This window comes from Sebastes fasciatus, chromosome 15 (assembly GCF_043250625.1).
Source record: "Sebastes fasciatus isolate fSebFas1 chromosome 15, fSebFas1.pri, whole genome shotgun sequence".
Classification (NCBI taxonomy): domain Eukaryota; kingdom Metazoa; phylum Chordata; class Actinopteri; order Perciformes; family Sebastidae; genus Sebastes; species Sebastes fasciatus.
Window position 1 is genome coordinate 19,095,715 of NC_133809.1, and position 21,649 is coordinate 19,117,363.

A 21,649-nucleotide genomic window follows, 5' to 3' on the forward strand; every position below is an offset into this window, starting at 1 on the left:
AAATTATTTGCTCGGTGCTTATTGATGATGATAAATGATTTATAATTATTTTAATAAATAATTAAACACAAGAGCTTCCATGTTTATATATATATTCTGTGCACACTTGCACTGTGTGGTGTCACAGGAGGGAACTTCACTTTGATATCCAATCTCCAGTAAGGGGCTCTTTAAAAAAAAAAAAAAAAGGTGCTGTTATTCTGTTGTGTATAAATACAAGGGAAAACCCTTTAAAATCATTTTGACAGTTTACCCCTGTGAAGCCACGCCCCCATCCTGGTATGCTGCACACCTATTGGTCCACGATTTCACCCTGCTCTCTGATTGGTCCATTCCTCTAGGTTTCCCTCAGAACTGCAAGACGCCGATATTGCGTTACATTGTAGCAAAATGGCGGCTGTCATTCAGAATCCACTAAAAGCGTAAGTAATTAAAGAATTTTAGGAAATTCTAAACAATTACTTTGTTGCAAACTTGTACATTAAACCCGGCTGTGCGTGCATGTGTTTTTCAGCCGTGTGCATATGATAGAATAAGCTGTCTAAAATCATTTGTGTGTACTTCTTGCATGGCAAAGTAGCCTCGTCTACTTCTTTTTTATTCTCACAGGATTTAAAACATTTAGTCTTTAACATGTGCCTGTGCTGCACTAGAGAGGAGCTTTTCCTCCACACAGGCTGTGCATTCAACACAAGACACTGTCGTCTTTTTCCTGGGGTGTACATTTATTTGGAAAACTGTCGACAACGTGCCTTTTTGCTGCTGCTGCACCGAATAATTAAAAGATTTCCCTTCGTGCTCGGCTTTGGTATACATAGCAAGGGGGGAAATATCATCTTGACATTCCTGAAAGTCGTTTTATAGTTGGTGTGAATTGTCGACATGTCAACTTTGGCTCCCTACAAAGCGCAGACGTGGTCAGGACCCGGTAAAGCAAAGGGAGGAGGCATTTTGTATTTGCATGCTTTGGCTGGCTGAAATCGACAAAAGTGACAGCAAATTGTGAGTCCGATGTTGGAAACAGCTTGTCACTCTGTGCTCAAATAGCCTGAGCTGTGGTCGCTTTTATCCCTTCAACTTCATAGAAAATGCTCCACCTTTTTTTCTCCATTTCCACCCTTTGTTCTTCTGTGTTGTTTCAATACTGGTTAACATATAAGTTAGACTCCTGCTTCTTGTCATTTGTATATCTAAACTAATAATGGAGCAATTTGTTGACATGCACATTCAGCTGTGCCCAAAGCATTGAGCCTGTATCGATGTGTTATCATCACCATCACTGGCTTCTCTGGGACTGGTGGAGGTATAGACTCAGAGCAAGGCACTCCACTGTGCCTTTAAGTGGAGGAGTGCTGGAGATTAGCTTGGTCCAGGATCCTGGGCCCATCTGTCAGAGAGATGCTCCGACAGAGAGGAAGTGTTGGGCACAAGCAGGAGAACCATCTGCTCCTCCATAGAGGTACACCCTGGCACCTCCAGTGGACTGGAAGCACAAGGAGAGTGGACCACACATCTCCCACACTGTTGCCATTGTTGTTATGACATTGTTACTACACCTATTGAATATAGAATTATATTTTGGATACCTGATTGTGCACATTGCCATTTTTTATGCTGAAGATAATTTTGCATGTGTCCAGTTCAGAGACTATTATCTCATATTAATTTAATTTGACTGAATATACAGAGGCCGTGGATCCTGAGCATGGTCTTTATCAAGATAACCTCCAACCTGCACACTCATTGCATCATGCTCTGGATGGTGGCTAAATGCAAAAATATCTGTTTTAATCTGTATTTTTGCATTAGTTGACTGCACTTTTCATGCAATGCCTTGCTTCAGTTTCACAGGGCATTGCCCAATGCAATCACAGCCTTCTGCTGTTGGCACCTGAACGGCTCAGTGAAGCAGTTGATGTTAACGTGCTCAATGTAGATGTTAAATTAATATTACTTCCTAGTTCCTTCAGTTCTCTCATCACGTATTAGGGCTGGGCAATATGATGATACATATCATCAAAACCGTTTCTATTTTTCTATATCGTTTCTATCGTGATATAGGCTAAGCCAATATTTATTTATTTTGTCTCTATAATTTCACTATTATCCATTTTGCACTCAAGTAAGAGAAAATACTCTGTACTTTGTCAAGTATTTAATTCATACAGGAGTATACAAAATTAGGCTTTACCATGTGGTTATTTCATGTAGACTATTTATTAGGGCTGACCCAAATGCTTCGAAGCTTCGAAGCTTCAACCGTTGCCATGGTAATCAACCTTTTTTTTTGCATTATATATGTATATAATCCCAAAATACCCCATGAAATAAGAAATAACCCCACCACATTATTCATATTAATTATTATTAGTTATTCTTAAATGGATATCGCTGTTTGAGGTGCGAGTGACAGACAGACAGAAGAGCATGTCAGCCTGCTGCTCCGCGAAGCTTCGAATACCTTTGAATATTTTTCAGTGAAGCTTCGAGTCCAAAAATGGTAATAGGGACAGCCCTATGATATATATATATATATATATATATATATATAGTCAGACTCAAAACAATATAAAAACATTTATCTTTTATATCTTTCTCTATAGTGATACAGACTAGGCCAATATTTCTTTAATTTCTCTATAATTTCACTAAAAACTGTTGTGTTCATTTTGCTCTCAAGTTCTTAAAAAGAGAAAATACTCTACTTTTCCTTTGTCAAGTATGTAGTTCACACAGGAGTATACAAAACTTTACTATGTGGTTATTTCATATAGACTATTTATTTATTGAATTACCAGAAAACATGCTATATCGTGATATATATCGTTATCGAGATATGAACTGATGTATATGGCGATAGAAGATTTTGGCCATATCGCCCAGCCCTATCACGTATCTGTGTATTTTTTTTTTTTTTCATAAGAGCATGATTATTATTGGAAAGTGCATTTCCATTATTACCTTGTTGGATTATTTCCCTCTCTTGTGTCCCAACAAGCTTCAGCGTGCGTCTGCTGTCTAGCTGCAGTTTCATCTCGGAGGCGCTTTAGCATTCTGATGTGGAATGTCTCCTTGCTATAAACTGTGCTTAATGAAGTGTTTCAATGTGCTATAATTAGCCTTGGTCTCGGGTTTCTGACTTCATTTCACACGTTTGTCAGATTATAATTAGTCACACTTGACACTAATTGGATGTCGCTCCTGTGGACCAGTTTGACCTTTTTTTTGTATTAAGATGATTCACTTTAGGGAAATGAAACAGCGGTTTGACTTTGTTGTAGGGATGGTGGTGGATGAAGCTGCGCCGTGCAAGCCTGTGCACGCCTGTGTGAGGTCTGTCCCTCCTATGAGCATGATGGGAGGACGGTAATCTCCAGAATCTGCTGATTAAAATGGAGCCTGGAATATTTGATTAATAAAGCTCATAAAGCTGCTCATTAAAATTTTAGCCACAGCTGGAGTTGGACACATCTTCCAGCCACACAGCTCTCCTGACATCACATCGGCGAGCTCCTTCTCCACTTTGAGGGAGCCGGGCCTGCTGTTTATTGGCACTGCAGTGTGGAGGTGTATGGTCTGGTTTTACTCCTGCCCTCGCCCTGACTGTGTTGTTCTGATTGGTGTAATCAGCGGTTGTTGTCAGGATGCAGTCACTCTGTAGGCCCTCCTCCTCCTCCTACCCCTCTCTTGTTATGTGGTGGCTCTAGCTTCCTGTGAAGGAGTAGTGCACCTGCAAACTCGAGAAACCTCCTGAGCAGAGCTGAAGAGACTGAAGTTGTGTTTGTAGATCAGCTTTTTATTCTCATTTCGTCAGTCAGATATCTGGAGTCCCGCTGGACCATTTGGAAGCAGACGCTGGAGTTTTGTCATGACTGTCATGATCACTTTGCCTCCGCGAGCTGCTTCTCCTCCTGCAAACTAAAGTTTCGTCGTCAGATATGCAAAATGAATGTTGACACATGCTCACATTACGGACGCAGCCATGTGACACGACGAACCGTTGACAGGAACACGCTGATAGCGGAGGCCCCACTGGCCACAAGATTTGCTTTTGTTCCTCGCCCTCATGCACACACTCACCTTCTCTACTCGACTGGAAGATATTAAGGATGTGTAGCACATACCTCTGCTCTGAGGCACCTTTTTAAGCCCTGAAATGCACATGCGGTGTTTCTAGTTCAGTTTGATTCCACACAATTTGGCCAACTGTAGGCTAGCTTTAAAGGATAATTATGGTTTATTACAGCTTGGGTCTTATATTTGTAGTTTAATTTCTATCAGGTTTGGTGGAACTGGCTTCACAAAAGTAATTGTTGATATCTGGGAAATCACAAAAAAGTCCAATGGTGTTAGAAATGAGCAGTCAAGCAATCAAACAGTTTATACACAAGCCAACAGATTATCTAAACAAGTAGTTCCCAACCGGGGGGTCTGGATCCCTTTGGCAGTTTCAAGACAAATTTAAGGGGTTTATTAGCATAAGAGGAAAGCAGATGAATATATATTTCTGCTGCACACTTTCCTCCAACCTTTTACGTTTTTTCTTTTAAATTACTGGATTATTTTACTTCTTGCGGATTTATAAATATGCAACTGTTGATGACTGTTTGCGAGTAGACATTGTTTTGTTTTAAGGGGTCAAAAAGATCAGGAACCCACTCTTCTAAACCACTTCATTATGAGGTGAAACTGAAAGTGAGTGCACTTGAAACGTTGGTAATAATCCTTCATTGCACAGGAAACTGAGTGTGCGCTCATCTGTGGCAAGTACGGTAGGTCAGAGTGAACCAGGAAGCTGATCTGTAAACCGTGATGGATGTTTACAACAGACAGTTTGAGTAATATTTTTTACTGTTTGCATTTGTTTTCTCTTCCAAGTAAGAGTTGGTTTAAATTTCTGTATGAACGTCAGATTGCTCGTGTTTTTTGAGTCATCTGACTCTGTTTTAGTTATGTTGCTCAATTCCCTGGAAATAATTCTTAAACCACTTCAGTGACATCGTTTTCAAAGGACAGCGGAAAAACAGAAACATGTGCCTCAAAACAGACAAGAGGGGAGAAGTTGTGTGCTGTAAGGGGTGGTGTGGCACTCTCCCCCCTCCCGTGTCGTTGGCTGTGTGGGTCTCGTCACTCATTACAAGTGTCAGAAAGATCTCTCACCCAAGCCAGTGCACCTGCTGCTCGGGGCAGCGGGGCCCTGATGGAGAGCGTGTCAATGCACAGACAGACAGACAGACAGACAGATAGACAGCACCCATCAGAACACTTTCACCACTTATTTGTTCTCCCCTCCGACCCCTCCCTGCACGTTTCACTTGAGACGGATCAGCATCCTCTCTTGGTTTGTTCAACCTGAGTAATCTCAGATTGTTGGCGCTCCACGGTATGCACCCTTTGAGCGTGCACTTGTAGAGTGACTTCGGGGAGCATTTACAGCTGGTCTGCTTTTAGTAATCTGATATGTCACACTGGGTCTCATCAGAGCTGTGTGTTGATATCGAGGAATGGCAGCGAAGCAAACAGGTTAGTTAGACGCGGATTTACTGTTGGAAACAACATTCCACATATGATATCAAGCTGAGATTTATACATATTATTACACAGCTGTGTGTGTTTATTATTTCTGTTTCTTTAAAAGAAATCCTTGAGCAAGCTACTGGTGAAGATGTCAAACATCTGAACTTGTGTGTTCAGCTATGTGGCCAATCTGTTTTGAGTATATCCCTGTGTGATTCCTCTTGTAAAAATTCCTGCATTCATGCATTAAAGGGTGAGAAAGTACATCTCAGAAACTGGTGTTTTGCATGCACTAAGAAAAACTACTGTATGCCTTCTTTACAAGGCAGAGAGTAGTAGTTGTTAACTACAATAAAGCCATCTTGGTATGACTGTAGCACAAGGAAGGAGAGCACAAGTCCCATAGTTATTAGTCATGATCCGCTTTTAACCTCCTTTTCTCACCGTCTTGCCTTTTTGAACCCCGTCTTGTTTTTATTTTTCTCTCCCCATAGTCTTTCTCACACCTTTCCACCCCTCCCTGCCCTCGCTCGGTACCTGCGACTGTTTACTCTTCCCAGTCACACTGACACGAAGCCCCACTCTTTCCCAGAAGCCTCACACACTGTGGCTTTGTCTGAACCGCAGAGCAGTGGGCTTTGTGCGGGACAGCATTCCTAACACGGCTGTTCATCTGCTGGACGTTGTCTTATCAAGGGTTAAAGACTGAGAGAGAGAAAGAGAGCGAGGGAGAGCAGGATTCGGGAGATGCTGACAAATCAGGCTCCCACCTCCTCCACCTCCAGTTTAAGATTCCAGGCTCGGCTCGCAGCCTACAGCTCATTAGTTTCACTTCAAAATGGCCGTCTTCCTAATGTTGTAATTGAGAACACGTGGAGGAACTTTATTATGCGGATGTGGAGATGTTCATACAAGGAGAACCAGTAGCTCTAATTTGCCCTTGTTGCCCCTGTGATATAACAGCAGACTGTGGAAATCACATACAAAGTACCTCGCCATGATTTCCGAGTTGCAGCGTTTACCCCCATCTTTGATATAGTCAAATTAGAACCTGCCCTTGTGCTAGGCACTCTGCTGAGATTAATTAAGTAGGCTAATTACCATACCAGGCGTGTGGCAGCGATTGAGGGCTTGAATGTGAAATATCCTCCCCCATTTCACTCTGAATATTAACATTGAAACCCTGAGGGACTGCCAAAATCTCAGTGGCGCTAAGAAAAGTGGAACTAAAGTGTGAGAGTCTTTGCTGCTTTGCCGATCGAAGGAGTGACTACGTATCAGACCCCATATCCTATGTTGTTGTGATAATGTAACACTATTCAACGCCACCGTAGCTCACAGCCTATCAATAATCAGATCAGTCAAAGAGCCCACAGAGGTAATAATATGTTTAACCTCCAGAATGGGAGCAGTCTTGTAACTGGGTTGCATTGTTTTGTTTTTTTCTTTCCACAAATTCTTCCTGATGGCAAGCTGAAAGAGGAGAGAGACGCTCAGCTGTCAGTTTGAGACTTACATTGAACAGTGCTGATTAGAAGTTTGAGCAGACGTTAACAGCATTATTTGGATTGAGGAGAGTTTCTAAGGGATACAAATCTTGTAGCAGCCTCAGCTCACTGATTCAATGATCTGTAGCCAGCAAAGCAACAGGCCATTATTATCAAGGCGGCTTACACACATACATACATACATGATAAAAAGGCTCATCTCCATATCAGAGGTTCTGCAAATGTGATCATATTATGTGTCAACCACATTATCCAGTGTCACTGACCTCTGCTGATAACATTAACCCGCCCCGCAGGTTGGGTGACCAGTTCTACAAGGACGCCATTGAGCAGTGCCGCAGCTACAATGCTCGCCTGTGTGCTGAGCGCAGCGTCCGCCTGCCATTTCTGGACTCGCAAACCGGCGTGGCCCAGAACAACTGCTACATCTGGATGGAACGACACCACCGCAGCCCCGGTGGGTAAACACACACACACTTACAGATAATGTGTTGGTGGGAGTTCAGAGTGTTTTTGGTCCATTAAAGGTAGGGTTGGTAAAGATTTTAGAAACATTTTTGATATTTGTTGAAATTCTCATTCCCAACAGCAATCAATAAATCAAATGCTCTGACAAAAAAATAAAAAAAAATACGGCATCTGTGGCCGTCGCAGGACTGCAATAAACCTGCCTGCCTGTGCGCGCTCTGCTCGTGCACTCATTGCACGTCACTGGAGTCTTCAACAAGCTGCTAGCTATACAGCTGGCAGTACTAACAATAGCCATGTTTGCCGTTCACGTTCCTTATATGTTTACCTTCATGATGATAATTGTGGGGGAGTGGCTTTGTAGGGAGGCCTGAAGGGACGGACTATCAGTGTTCTCAAGTTGGCGACTTTCTCTCTAGATTTAGGGACTTTTGGAGCAAGAGCTGCTAGCTACTTTCATTGGACAAGAGTTGGCAACACACATTTTTAAAAATCTAGTGTTCTCTTGCTAGTTTCTCAAGATCACCGACCCTGCCTTTAAGCTTGCAAAAATGATGTCTGTGTCTACATTTTCTTAAACTATTAACTAAGGTTGCAAATAATTATTTTCATTATTGATAAATCTTTTGATTGCTTTGCTTTTTTGCGGTCAATCCTTTAGTTAATACAGTGTTAGAAAATAGAGAAAAATTCCCCCCACAATTTTAACACAGCCTGTCTACTTTGTTCAATCAAATGATATAAAACAAAGAAACTGGTTGATTAACTAATCATTTTGAAGCTAGTTAGTAATGTTTCAAGCGGCCTCAATGTATTAATCTCAATACAGATATCTCAAACAAAACAAAAAAATCAGTACAATCAGTTGCAATAATTAATCGATTAGTTGTCAACTATTAAATTAATCGCCAACTATTTTGATAATCATTTTGAGTAATTTTTTAAGAAAAAAAATTTAAATTCTCTGATTCCAGCTTCTTAAATGTGAATATTGTCTGGTTTCTTTACTCCTCTATGACAGTAAACTGAATATCTTTGAGTTGAGTTGTGGTCAAAACAAGACATTTGAGGACATTTTTCACCATTTTCTACCATTTTATAGACAAACAACTAATCGATTAATCAAGAAAATAATCGGCGGTGAAAATGTTTGTTAGTTGCAGCCCTACAATTAGTGTGAGGAATTTGTAATACACTGTACCAGATCTGGTTTTCTTCTTTCATATCTGTGTAATCAGGGGTTTCTACATTTCAAAGATCCTCTAACGTTTTATTATCAAGGAGAAACTGTCTTGTTTGCATATTTACAACTGTTATTGTACAGGGGTCGCAGCCGGGCAGATGTACACATACCCCGCCCGCTGCTGGAGGAAGAAGAGACGGCTGCACAACGCCACAGATCCCCGCCTGGGCATATACGGTCTCCAGCTCGGTAAGATCCTGCAGCCTCTTCCTCCCCTAACCCCTCCCTTCCTCGTCTCCCACCCACCTCCACCACCTCCTTCAGCTCATGTGATTACTGGTGATGATCTGGAATAATCTGGCTAAAAGCATATCACTCTGTGGTCAGCGCACTGAGCTGAACAGGCTGCCTGTCATTTTTCAGAGGATGAAATGTGGCTGTGTTCACCCCGGCTGGTAAACTTGTTTTGTGAGAAGTAGAACATGTAATTAGATTTACCGCTGCTGGGAGCAGCGAGACGGAGTCCGGCCACTGCAGACACTATTTAATAAATGTTATGGAATGAAGTTTGGCCTTCTCTGGCTGCCACTTGAAACCGCTCACTCAACACATTTACCCTCTCCTCTATATTCTCCCTCTATCTTATTTTCTCCTGACTACCTCCCTTGCTGATTGGTTTTGTCTCTTTTACTCTGACAAGTCTTTCATCTCTCCATCTCTCCATCTCTCCCCGTAGTCCGCCCTGCAGTCTTGTGTGTGTTTTTGTGATCTTGAGCTCACGTAACTGATCCATTATGTGTCCAAGGCTTACATACCCACTGGGATGTTACACTATTCATAGGAATGAGCAGGACAAAGGAGAGAATCTCAAGGCCCCGACACATACCATGCCGACAGTCGGCCGTCGGACAGTTTGGGGCCATCGGTGAATGTCTGTCGGTCTAGTTTTTTTGGTGTGTCTCGTATCGTCGGCTCTTGTCTGCCGGTGTCTGAGTTTTTTGGGCTGATTCAGCATGTTGAATTTGCGGCGGCGCCCATTGGTGAGAGAAATCAATCTGATTGGCTGTTTAGCTTAAACGAATCAGTACACTAGAAGAGAAACAGAAGTGAGGAAAGCAAGCCAAGGAGTAAAGTCTTTTTTCATCTTCATTTCATCCGATCATTCCAATACAAGAACAAATTTTCACAAGGAAATGGCCATCTGGAATGAACGTACATGGTAGTTGGATGTCGGCTGTAGTCTTTGCGGTGTGTTTGAGTGCAACTTTTTGGCCAAGACAAAGGCGACGTGAGGCGACTCAACGATCGGCCTTTTTTGCCACTAGTTCTTTGATGCCTTGTTGGCGTGTCTGGTCCTTAACACAGAAACATTATGTTAGGTCTTTTGTAGATTATGGCAAATATCATGATCACGATTATTTTGGTCAATATTGAGACCACGATTATTTAACATGATAACTCATTGACTTCGGAAACGTGATGCATTTAGAAAAATAATGTAAAATGCCCACATTTTAAAGTTAAATGCATCAATCTGGTGCACTTTGAGAGCAACATTACAAGACTAAATCTATGAGGAACTTTGTGCTCTAGTAAACAATTTAATCATAAACATGTTGTTGTAGAGATATGAATAGTGATGACACAGCAAAAAAAAGTCACACCCACAAAGCATAGTAAACGAGACGGGGGGGCTGTGTTTCAAGATGGGCCAGGTGGGTTGCCGACATCGCCGCACTGAGGACAGTCTGCCTCACAGCGAGCACCAAATGGCGAGGTCCGGGCAAGGGTGCTTTATAACCATATAACACCTTCACGATGGGCCTTTCCAAGGTGACCTACAGACAGTGGTGGTGCACCACCATGGAGGAAATACGCCCCGTCAAGCAGGGCAAAAGTGCACCGCTGTAAAGGAAAGGGGTGCGCTGGCATTATAACACAAGACAAAACGAGAGTGTCATTGCGAAACGGAATGCGGCACAATAATCGTTTAATGTTGATTATCTTGTTTTCATAATCTTTGGAAGCCAAAATCGCAATTGAAATTAATTGCACAGCCCTAGATTATGTTACATCTTTCACTTTCACTCTAGTAGTTTCTATAAAAGACTGAGCAATCCATTGTGTTTTGATAGAAATCTCCATGGTCATGATGCTTTAGTTCAAATTTAATTTCTGCATGTTTGGGAAGTTGAGAAAGTACGAAAGAGGGAGCGGGCCTGGAAAGAGAAAGCAAGATGGAGAGATAGCATATGAACCGAGCCTTTGTTTCCCAGACACATCCCACTGTAGCCTATTGTTTTCCACTGAGCTTGCGCTGGCTAAGACCCCACCGCCGCCACCCTGCTGTCCCTTCCCTTCTCCAGCAACAGTGGATAGTATGCGCTGTCTGCCAGTGCCCAGCGGAGGGGAAGCGTACCCTGATTTAACCTGGCGTCTCTTATATGGAGCACGTTGTGCAGCTGGCCAGAGGTGGCCAGCACAGGGCAGCAGCCAGACTCTGTCTCGCTGCCTCGGCAGGCTAACTGATGGTGTGCTAGAGACGGGGGCTGCATGCAGAATCAGCTCCCTGCTGCAGGCTGCTGCCGGCTCTATTTTTAGCCCCCCAGCTCCCATGGGTTGGGAGGGAGGGGAGGGGGGTGGTCTGTCTCGTCGCGGAGAGTTGAAAGTCAACGTGTGCAGACACAATGGTGAGGGGTTGCCGCCGCCGCATGGTGGAGGGGCCCATTTTAGAGGAGTGTGTTGTATCTGCTTCTCACGCCTACCTCCCTATATCTGCCTCTTACCTATGCAGTCTTCCGTCGCTTCAGCACTTCATGCTCAATATTCTGCAAAAGTCTTTCGGGTGGGCGCAGTGGTAAGATGAAGGGCTGATAGAAAGCCCTAGTCAGGGGGCTTTTGAAGTGTGTCCTCTTTTCAAACACCCACAAAGCAACTGGATGATCATGTAGCTGTCTGTGGAGAAGAGATTGTGTAAATAAGATCGGCAGATCCAACTTGACTGTCAAAGCTTTTGTTTGCTCTGCTTTGTCTGCTCAACCTGCTTGCCTCCTACACTGTTTGTTCGAATCCTCAGCTGAACCGTAGGAGGAGATATCTGCATGATGTGTTCAGGTTAAAGCGATAAGCCACTTAACTGCATTATACCTCGGAGATTCCTGTGGACAAAGTCGGCCTAATGTCTGCATAGTGCAGCATCATCGAGAGCTCATCAATGACAACGCATTCTCTCTCAGAATGAAAATATAATTTTCTTCAGTAATATAGTGCTGTGAAAATAGTTGTGATGACACATTTTGTTGCAGGCAAAAAAAGATAACAGCCGCTTTAACAATCAAAGGCTCCAGCAATTTGCCACATGCTTTTATTAGGTCTAGTGTGAGTGGAAGAGAAGAGACATAATGGAAATTAATGTTGATAGAAAGCGGCTCACGCAGGTCAGAGACTGTAGCTCTGATGCTTCTTGTCATAATTACAGTTGTTGATGGTGATGAAGGGGAGGAAACAGCACATGCTAGAGGACTGTAACATACTGCAGCTCTGGGATCATTAGCAATAGGCTATACAGACTCCATTGTTTCCATTATATACCTGTGGATTTTAGGGGTGTGAAAAAATTTCATACACTTGAGTATTGCGATATTGTGTTTTGTGATACTGTATTGATTTTCAAAAACACGGCGATCGATTTTTAATCAATAGACTGTGATATTATGTTGGATGTTACAGGGACTGTGATAAATACAAGATCCCACTGCTCTGATTGCATAAACAAGTTTTTAAAAATGCACTCATTTACTATGACAGTTTTCCTAAAGTTTGATTAAAAAAATTGCAGTAATTGCTTACAATATCACGCAATAGATCCCAATGTATTGAATCGTAACCCCCCTGTATCATGGTACGTATCGTATCGCCAGATTCTTGCCAATACACAGCCCTAGTGGATTTTTTTTGTTAACCTAAAGCGAACAATTAGACATGAATTTGTCGGTATTTTGATGATTCATCACATGTCGCCTGTTTTCGTCTTTGTGCAGACGGCGGCATCAGGGCTAAGGACACCTTGCCCGCCCAGAGCACCACGCTGGAGGCTCTGCTACGAGGAGAGGGTCTAGACAAGAGGAACAACAACTCTAAGAACGACGAGGAGAGCCTGCTGGAGATCCAGGTGAGAGGTTGTCTCAAACACTCACTGTATGTGTGTATACAGTATGTGTGAGTTTAAAGTGTAAAGGTTCAGTGATATCACTCAAGTGATTGGGGGGCCTGGCATTGAGAGTGAAGTGTTGCGCCCCAACTGGTTGTCAAGGCAACTTGCCCAGTTTTTCCAGCTGACCTGCAGGGCTCGTTAGCTGACTGCTGTCTCACTGCGAGGCATTTTGGACAAGTAGACTGCTTCAACTTTTAAATTCCCATTTATATATGGTAATGGTAATAAGTTATGCCCACAGAATGATATGTTCAGTAGCTCTGTGCATAACATCGTTGATCTCTGTTGGCTGTCATATCTCAACTATATTTACAGGAAGGACACACAGGAAGACAGGGCTTGGAGCATAATGGCTCATCCCTCAAGACAGACAGTTAATTTTTATTAATTCATTCTCCTTGTACTAAACAAATTACTGCAATAAAGAAAGAGCCTCCGGTCCTCTAAGTACCTGTATGATCTGTGAGCAATTCAGTATGTGTCAAAAAGCCCCAGATTGTGTCGAGAACTGAAAAATCTTTTTTTTCTTACCTCTCTTTTCCTCTGTTGTTGCAGCTAAGTTGTTGTTTTTTTCAATCAGGGCTGAGTATTGAACTGGTCTGTCCTTTCTCTTTCTCTCTGTCTCAGAGGGTTCTGGAGGCAGACGCAGCAGAAGATGCTTTCAATGATGACGACGACTTCGAGGTGGACACTCCCAAGAGGAGACATCGGGGCAAAGGAAGAGTAAGTGGCCTATTATTTAGTATGCCAGAAAAAGATTTAGTATGTCCCAATACATAGTATGTCAAATACCAGGATGTCCTACTGCATCCAGTCGCATTATGTAGTATGCAAGCCAGCAGGCTTTTCTGGCTGACCCACAATCCTCTGCCCAGCGGATATATGAGCAAGAGGGTCAAAGTTCAAGGCGCAATATTATGACAAAGTATTATGTCCCAATTGTATGCATACTGCATGCAACAGGACGCACTTTGTAAGGGCAGCTGCAGTATGTACTAGAAGCAAAAAGAAAAAGTATGCGATTTGGAACGCATACGCAATACTGTTCAACTTACGTAGCTTAAGTTGAACAGTAGTCAGAGATCCACTGAAGGTTTAAGAAGAATTGCATTATCAGACAATTTCCTCAACAGTTTTGTTTCTTTATAAAACATAGAGTAAACATTAGCTTGATTATTGTGTCAGAAGTTGTCCCTATGTATGCCACACCTTAATCACATCAATCAATAGTTTTGCATTGGTAGTGGATGTATTTTACACACCTGTGGTGCTGCAGCTGATATGTGCATGTTGGAAAGCCCTGGGCATACGTTTTATTGGTAAAAAATGTAGAGGGCGCCTGGGTTAGCTCAGTTGGTAGAGCGGGCGTCCATGTATTAAGGCTTGGTCCTGACCGCGGCGGCCCGGGTTCGAATCCGGCCTGTGGCCCTTTCCGCATCCACTCTCTCTCTCCCCCCTTTCAAGACTCTATCCACTGTCCTGTCAATAAAAATGGAAAATGCCCCCAAAAAAATAACTTAAAAAAAAAAAAAAAAAAAAAATGTTGTAGAGAGAGCACTCGAGGCGAAGTACTTTCAGAGTTTTCGTCTTAAAAATTTGAGTCTCCACCACTGATGTAGAAAAGAAAAGATATATATGTGCATGCTGCAAAAATTGGTACTGATTTTATTATTATTATTATTATTATTATTATTATTATTATTCAGTGGATATTTCCAGTGGTATTTTCCATCTTATGTTATGCATTCTGTGTATTCTATTTCATCTTGTTTTTTTACCTTATATTTATTTGTATCTTATTGTATCAAGTGTGTTTTATTTTCCATCTTATTTTCCCCTGTTTTTGTGTTAATTCTTTGTCTATTTTCCTTTATTAAAGCAAATCACTTTGTGCAGCATTTCCTATATGAAAGGTGCTGTACAAATAAAGTTTATTGTTATTATTGCAGATAGTTACAGTATCTGGATGTTTTTCCTCAGGGTCGGGGTTCAGGCCGCAGGAAGGCAGAGGTGGATGCTGACAAGCCATATGTCTGTGACAGTAAGTAGAGATGAATTCCGAAACGGTCGGTTTGCTCTAGGGCTGCCCCCTCTTAGTAGATTAGTCGACTAATCAGCCATTTCGAGCTTAGTCGACCTAGATTTTATTAGTTGATTAGTCGTTTTTTATGCTTTTTTTCTAAACAAAATCTACACTTAATTTTGTAAATTTTTTAAAATAATGTTCTTCTCCACTCTCACTAAATCCGGTTCCCTTTTATTGGATCTATCATATTCTAAAATTAGTAAAAAGCACATCTGTTTAGACATTTTAAAGGCATGCTATACTATGACTTTTTATTACTTTTTTATGGCATACTATACTACAACTTTTTATTTCTTATTTATGTCATACTATATTATGACTTTTTATTACTTTTTTTATCACAAACTATATTATGACTTTTTATTACTTTTTATACGTCATACTATACAATGACTTTTTATGACTTTTTTATCGCATACTATATTATGAGTTTTCGAGATGAGTTTTTTATGATCTACTTTACCATGACATTTTTATGACATACTATACTATGACTTTTTATGACATTATAATGAACTACTATTAAACATATTTACTCACTTTTGCTCAAGAAACTGTTCTAAAAGAGGTCCATAGTCTGACTCGTCCGCTTCTTACTTATTAGCTTTAGACTGTATATGTATAGAATATACACTGATTAAAAGGTTATTGCAAAAATACCGTCTGGGCTTCTGTTGTCTGAAAGTCAACCGACTGTAACTCGATCACCAAGACTTTTTTTTTTGAGATGGAACCACAGGATGAAACAAGGTGACTTAGTGTCACTGTAGTCTCACGTATTCCTGTACATGCAAGTTGTATGTGGAAACTCCAGGTAGTGGGTATTGAATGTTGTGACTCTTCTTGAAAAACACGTACTCATGCTGTTTTCTCTTTCTCTCGGGTTTGCTTTGTTTCTTCTCTGTTTCAGACAGATACAAACCGAAGCAGAACTCAAAATCTTCAGCTTCAGGTACCTTGATTTTTACTCTTTTTGACAGTAGTTTTTTACGGGTATTTGTTTTGATAGATTTATTGGTAGTGTCGCAAGTGCTGATTTGATTTCGCCCCTGTATTATCTGACTTTTCTCAAGCTGAAAAGTGGCCTTGGGGCTGTGAAACTGAGACATGGTTATTATGTTGTCTGTGTTTTATTTGACTGACTATTGTAATCAGATCCTGAAGTGCTTACCTTTTACCCGTTATAGAGTCAGAAGTAGAATAGTTGCCTTCATTAAACACCATGAGTCATGTTGCTTTGTAACACAGAGGCATTACGAGCTCACCAAGCTGCTTTGTGAAGGTCTCATTACAGTCAAAGCATAAAAATACACAAATCCTGCATTTAGAAATGCTGCGTTGCCTATATTATTTTTAGATACTGAAATGCAACCAGTCGTAGTAGTAGGAATGAACATCCGCCCTCTGTTGCAGTGTGTGCAAAGCGCTACAGGAACCGTACGGGACTAAGCTACCACTACACCCATTCCCACCTGGCAGAGGAGGGCAGAGCCGGAGAGAGAAGCACGGTGGCGTCTAAATCCCCCTCCGCACAACCGACTGACAGACACAAACGTAATAAGTCAAACTGTTGCACATGTAATATATCATAATGTTTGATTTCATCAAGCAAACCATCACTCACCATTGCATACTATATATCTGTCCCATTAGATTGCTCCACTCCAATGCTGTGCTGACTGTTTGTATGGAAAAATGTTATATACAAAATGTTGTCACTGAATGCTTTGCCGAAAACATGTCCACATAATCAAGAAATCAACGAGCACAAATCAGAAGAATACAAGACAAAATAGAAAACATCTTACATTCATATTAGAGAAAGAAACCACAAAATACAAATCTATAGTTACACAAATAATGCTTATTGCTTTTGTATCAATACCAGAATACAGGTATGATATTAGAAAAGTGTGACATGCTCAGCCGTACTCGAGGGAAAATCAGCTGTCCCTAAAACTAAAACTTTTTTTTACATTTCCTTGTAGGTCCAAAGGGTCCAGGTGGGACCAGTATTCCCAACAGCTACTGTAATAAATGCCAGGGCGCGATCAAGAAAACGGGTAAATCTGGGTCTCCCTACTCAACCTGCCAATGCAAAAGTAAGTACACCCAAGTATAATATACATACAATACATAACCTTTCTGTCCAAACTGATGAGAAGAAATGGATGCTCTTGCCTCACGATGGTGCTCTCGATTGTTATCCATCACCTGTGTGCACCGACTGTGTTCCTCTGCTGTCCTGTGTGCCAGCTGACCGTGGAGAAGAGAAGGAAGATGGGACTTTTACTGGAGCAGAGGAGCTGTTCGGCACCACCTCGGAGAGCGACACCTCCACCTTTCACGGCTTCGAGGACGACGACCTGGAAGAACCTGCCACAAACAGCAACGGAATATCCAACCGACACAGATAGAGAAAACCTTTTAGATTTGAAGAGACAATTTTTTTATATGGATTAACCTCTGGCAAAAATCTGCTGCTTCTTTTTCAATGTTTTTTGTTTGCAGAAAGCACAAAGTGATAATTTCAGGACAGAAATGCAAGTGGTATTTTATCTACTGAACATTGTTGAATAATTTATGAACACTTTTTTATATATAAATATATATATTAACTTTCAAGGCTATGAACACGACTGTCAGTGTTTCTGAAAACAGAAGATGGACTTTTTTTTTTTTCCCCGTCACTGGAGCAGAAGGAGCATAAACGTTATGAACAAAAAAAACACTGGAGAAATTTGAACAATTGAAAATTTGAAAGGCATAAATGATACAGTACGTTTGGGAGATGATTGAATGTCATTGCAGACCCATACTTGAGCTACTGTGTGTTTTTGAATCAGTAGTCTGGTGTGACTATGAAGGTCTCTGCTTCTGCTCTAACTCTGGATTAAACTTGTTTGAAAATGAAGGAACCGATGAACGGACTGCCACTGGAAATGTTTGGAGATGAAGAAGCCTTTAAATATAGTCTTTACAGATAGAGGACTAAATAAATGAAAGGTAAGCAACAGGTTTTTTTTTTTCTTGTTTAGAAATTCTGCAGATGCTTGATTAGCGTCAATTTCAATATGACGAGATCATAGACTGTATATAAAGATGGACGACGCGTCTCCACTTCTTCCCGCTGTACAGAAGTGAAGCCAAAATATCCCGGATACGGGAGCTATCATCTTGAGATTTTTTTCATCATTTGGAGCCGGAGTCTGCGCACTAGTGATCGGGCGGTGGAGCCGCGGTATTGAGGTCAGCCGCCCAAACCAATCGTGAACCGAGCAAGGCTGCAGCTTTTCAGCGAGAGAGTCTCACAGCCGCCAATCATGACGTCTCACCCCCCCTTTTTACTGCATCAAATAACTAATTAAAACCAAACTTATCAGAAAAATGAAGACTTGCACATACATCAGCGTGTTAAGAACTTCCTAAAAACGACAGAAACCATCTTTGGGAAAAATGTATTTGACGTGTAGTTTGAATTTTTAGTTTGGCCCATGTTCCATCCGCTAACATGGAGGAGTCTGGCTTTATGACCTAAACAGCAGCCGGCCACCAGGGGGCGATCAAGATGTTTTGGCTTCCGTTTTTTGTCGTCCATCTTTATATACAGTCTATGGTTGAAACACATTGTTGTAAATGTATATCGGACAGTCGGACAGATTGAGTGTAATTTGACTTTGCAAATGAAAATCACTCAATCTCCTGTCCCGTCATGCTAGCAGCTCTACGGATGACAATGTCTGTCTCTGTCGGTCAGTCCACCTCTTTGGTCCAGACCAAATTGTCTCAACAAATACTGGATGGGTTGCCATATAATGATGATGGTGATCCCCTGACTTTTTCCCTTCTTGTGCCACCAGCAGGGCCACATTTCAATTTGTCCAATATTGGTTTATGATAAAACGCCTGTAAAGTAAAACTAATGTAATTCCCATCAGCCTCAGCTGTTTGTGTTTAGTGCTAATTAGCAAATGTTGGCAAACTCACACACTAAGATGATGAACATTATACCTGCTAAACATCAGCATGTTAGCATTGTCATTGTGATCGTGATAGCGTGCTGATGTTAGCATTTAGCTCAAAGCGCCATTGTGCTTAAGTACACCTTGACAGAGCCGCTAGCGTGGCTGTAGACTCTTGTTGAGACATATTAAGTGTGAGTCTTAACACATTGTCTGTTCCACACTGTAGGAGCACTCGGCACATTGGCATGTGGCCCAGAGGTGGGGGTGACCAGCGAAGAAGAGGATTTAACTCTGGAAAAACTAATGAGCCTTCATGTCCCTTCTGATTTGGGCCTAAAATAACTGACTGAAACGGATGAACAGACATCCACCACTTCTACAGGCCACGTGGCTTAATTGAAGCAACTACTCCCTTGACGATAAGTATCGATCCCCTCTGAACATTTGAAATGTGAGTAGATCCAGCTTCATTTCATCCTTTCTGCACTGTGCTGGAGCTCCACTGAGCTATGGGAACACTAAAGGCCAGGCCTTTTGGACTGTTTGCGCCCAACGGGTGCATTTGGGGCCCCGCGGCCCAGCCTGCCCACTCCTGCTCTTTGACTGTGTGTCTGCCGTGTGATCCGATGTGACACTAAGACGTCATTATCCCCATCACTGTGCCAGCCAGCCGCTCTGCACTGGAAACCAGCTCTGACAGCCATGACCCTCCAACCTGATTGGACCAGTGACCCCCTGACCCCTAGCCATAGAAATGGTGCTCAAATCCACCACTATTACATGCAGACCTCTGGACTACTGTATTAATACTCTGACATGGACGCAAAGGTTTGATCTTTCTGCCTCTGTCCCTCTGTCTGTTTTTGCTCTCTATTTCCTGGGCATCTCTGATCTCATTCTGACTCGAATGCGTCGCATTACTTTAGCTCTTTTTTTTTTTTTTCTTTTGCATCTTTTCTCTGTTGTATAATATTTCTGTTTTGAGCTCTTTAAAGTTTGATTAGTATGACTTCTTGGGTTTGTTCGGACTGTATTGATACCTCTGTCCTGATCAGGTGCACAATAGCCACAACTACTCAGGCATCTTTCATTTCCTCTGCTGTTGATTGTTCAGCCACTCAGCCCTGATTCATGTGATTGTATTCAGTTGGCAAGGAGGGACAATAACGCCACACAAGGATCCCATTATAATCAACTCCCAGGAGGGATATGGGATGCTGCAGTTTAAACGCTATAGGAAAACATCGCAATAACTAGCTTCAGCTTTGTCTGGTCTCTGCTGATTTTTGCCCGGTGTCATGCTCGCCATGCTAAACCTCTCTGCTTTCCGTTTGAGATCTGCCTCAGCAGATTGTGACAGCAGTGAGATTGAAAAACAATATTGTTGCTAGAGAGACATACTGTAACTCCGCTCAGATCCACATACGTAGTGAGAAGTGAAAACTGTAAATCCAATTTATGTGACATTTCCGTTGAGTGCTTTAGAGGGCCTAATTGCTTTATGACATTTAGAAGGTGCTTGCGGTACTATATCAAAAAGCCTTTTAGGTCCATAGGTTGCACATACTGTGTAAGAGGTCTGTGTCCTTCCATGTGATTATTCAGTATCGCTGCAATGTAATAATAGCCGCTCCGTTTTTGAAGCTAACCATTAATCCTATGTGTCTGGTGTGACTTGCGTAAGTGCTCGTGCATTCAAACCATCTTTCTTCACTTCCCTCAGGGACCCTCCCACACAACAGTTTATCTCCTCTGGACAAAGAATGGATCTGAGACTTCTCAATTATCTCGTCTTCTTCTCTTGTATCAGTTATGTGGTGTTTCCACTGTTAAATGGGTCATTGTGTCTTTTATCTTCCAAAGTCATGCCAGTAAGTGAAAGCATGTGTTCATCAACCATAACCTGCTTAATGTTACCTACCGTATATGAACAGGCCTAGTGTGGTGCAGTTCTGAACAATAGGAGAAGCTCCTAAATGCAAAAGTCAGTGATGTCTGCTTCGAACTATGTGTCACCAATCATTGAATAGCCTGTATACCTCGTCGAAGACACAGCAATAGGCCCTGGTACTCTCTTGTCAAAGCCTGCCGGGGGTGGAGAGGGAGGATCGGGGTGGGAACGGAGCCAAGAGGAGATGAAATGGACATGACTGGGCGTTTGTTTCATCTTCAGATGTAAATACGAGTCGAAACGGAGAGAATGAAGAAGTCTTTGTTTGTTAAACTATTTTTATTGTTCTGAAAAAATAAAGAAAAATAATAAAGAATGAATGGTACTGCACTGTGATGTTTTTCTGAGAAAGACCAGGGGTCATTTTGAAAATGCAGCTGATAAGCAGAGGAATCCTAGACTGGATCGATAGGTTGGAGTGACCCTCAGACTGTGTGAGCAGACGGGGAAAAAAAAACACCACTTGAGTTTGTGAGAGGAGAGGTACGAACAAGACGACTAAAAGAGGCTCCAGCACATGGGAGCTCTTATTGATTGGTAGGTGCTGAGAAATCACAAGTAAGCCGGAAGAAGTTATATATGAGCAATAGAGTCTGCCTGCAGAGAGGGATATTTAGTATTAGCAGTATAGTTTGGAGTCTTCAAAATGACTAAAGGGAGAAATGTTATGCTGCTATAGGAGCAGGTTTCCTATTAAATGTATCACATCGCTTCATCACAGAGTTGCAGTATAATAACATTTAAAGATAGGATAATAT

At 41.9% G+C, this 21,649-nt stretch overlaps 1 protein-coding gene across 2 annotated transcripts; it reads left to right on the top strand.

The window, feature by feature from the left end:
* The first annotated feature begins 270 nt into the window (after positions 1–270).
* Positions 271–21,208, top strand: LOC141783300 (zinc finger protein DPF3-like). Of its 2 annotated transcripts, none has more exons than XM_074660521.1 (11): positions 271–422; positions 7,322–7,482; positions 8,818–8,925; positions 12,717–12,847; positions 13,517–13,612; positions 14,870–14,930; positions 15,886–15,927; positions 16,389–16,529; positions 16,964–17,077; positions 17,232–17,981; positions 19,167–21,208. In XM_074660521.1, exons 1-10 carry the CDS (start codon positions 391–393, stop codon positions 17,390–17,392), a joined length of 1,047 nt encoding a protein of 348 aa, XP_074516622.1. In that variant the 5' UTR covers positions 271–390; the 3' UTR covers positions 17,393–17,981; positions 19,167–21,208. The 2 variants fall into 2 exon arrangements, with proteins under 2 accessions (XP_074516622.1, XP_074516623.1); XM_074660522.1 differs by having other exon boundaries at positions 17,891–17,981; positions 19,167–19,303.
* Positions 21,209–21,649: the final 441 nt, after the last annotated feature.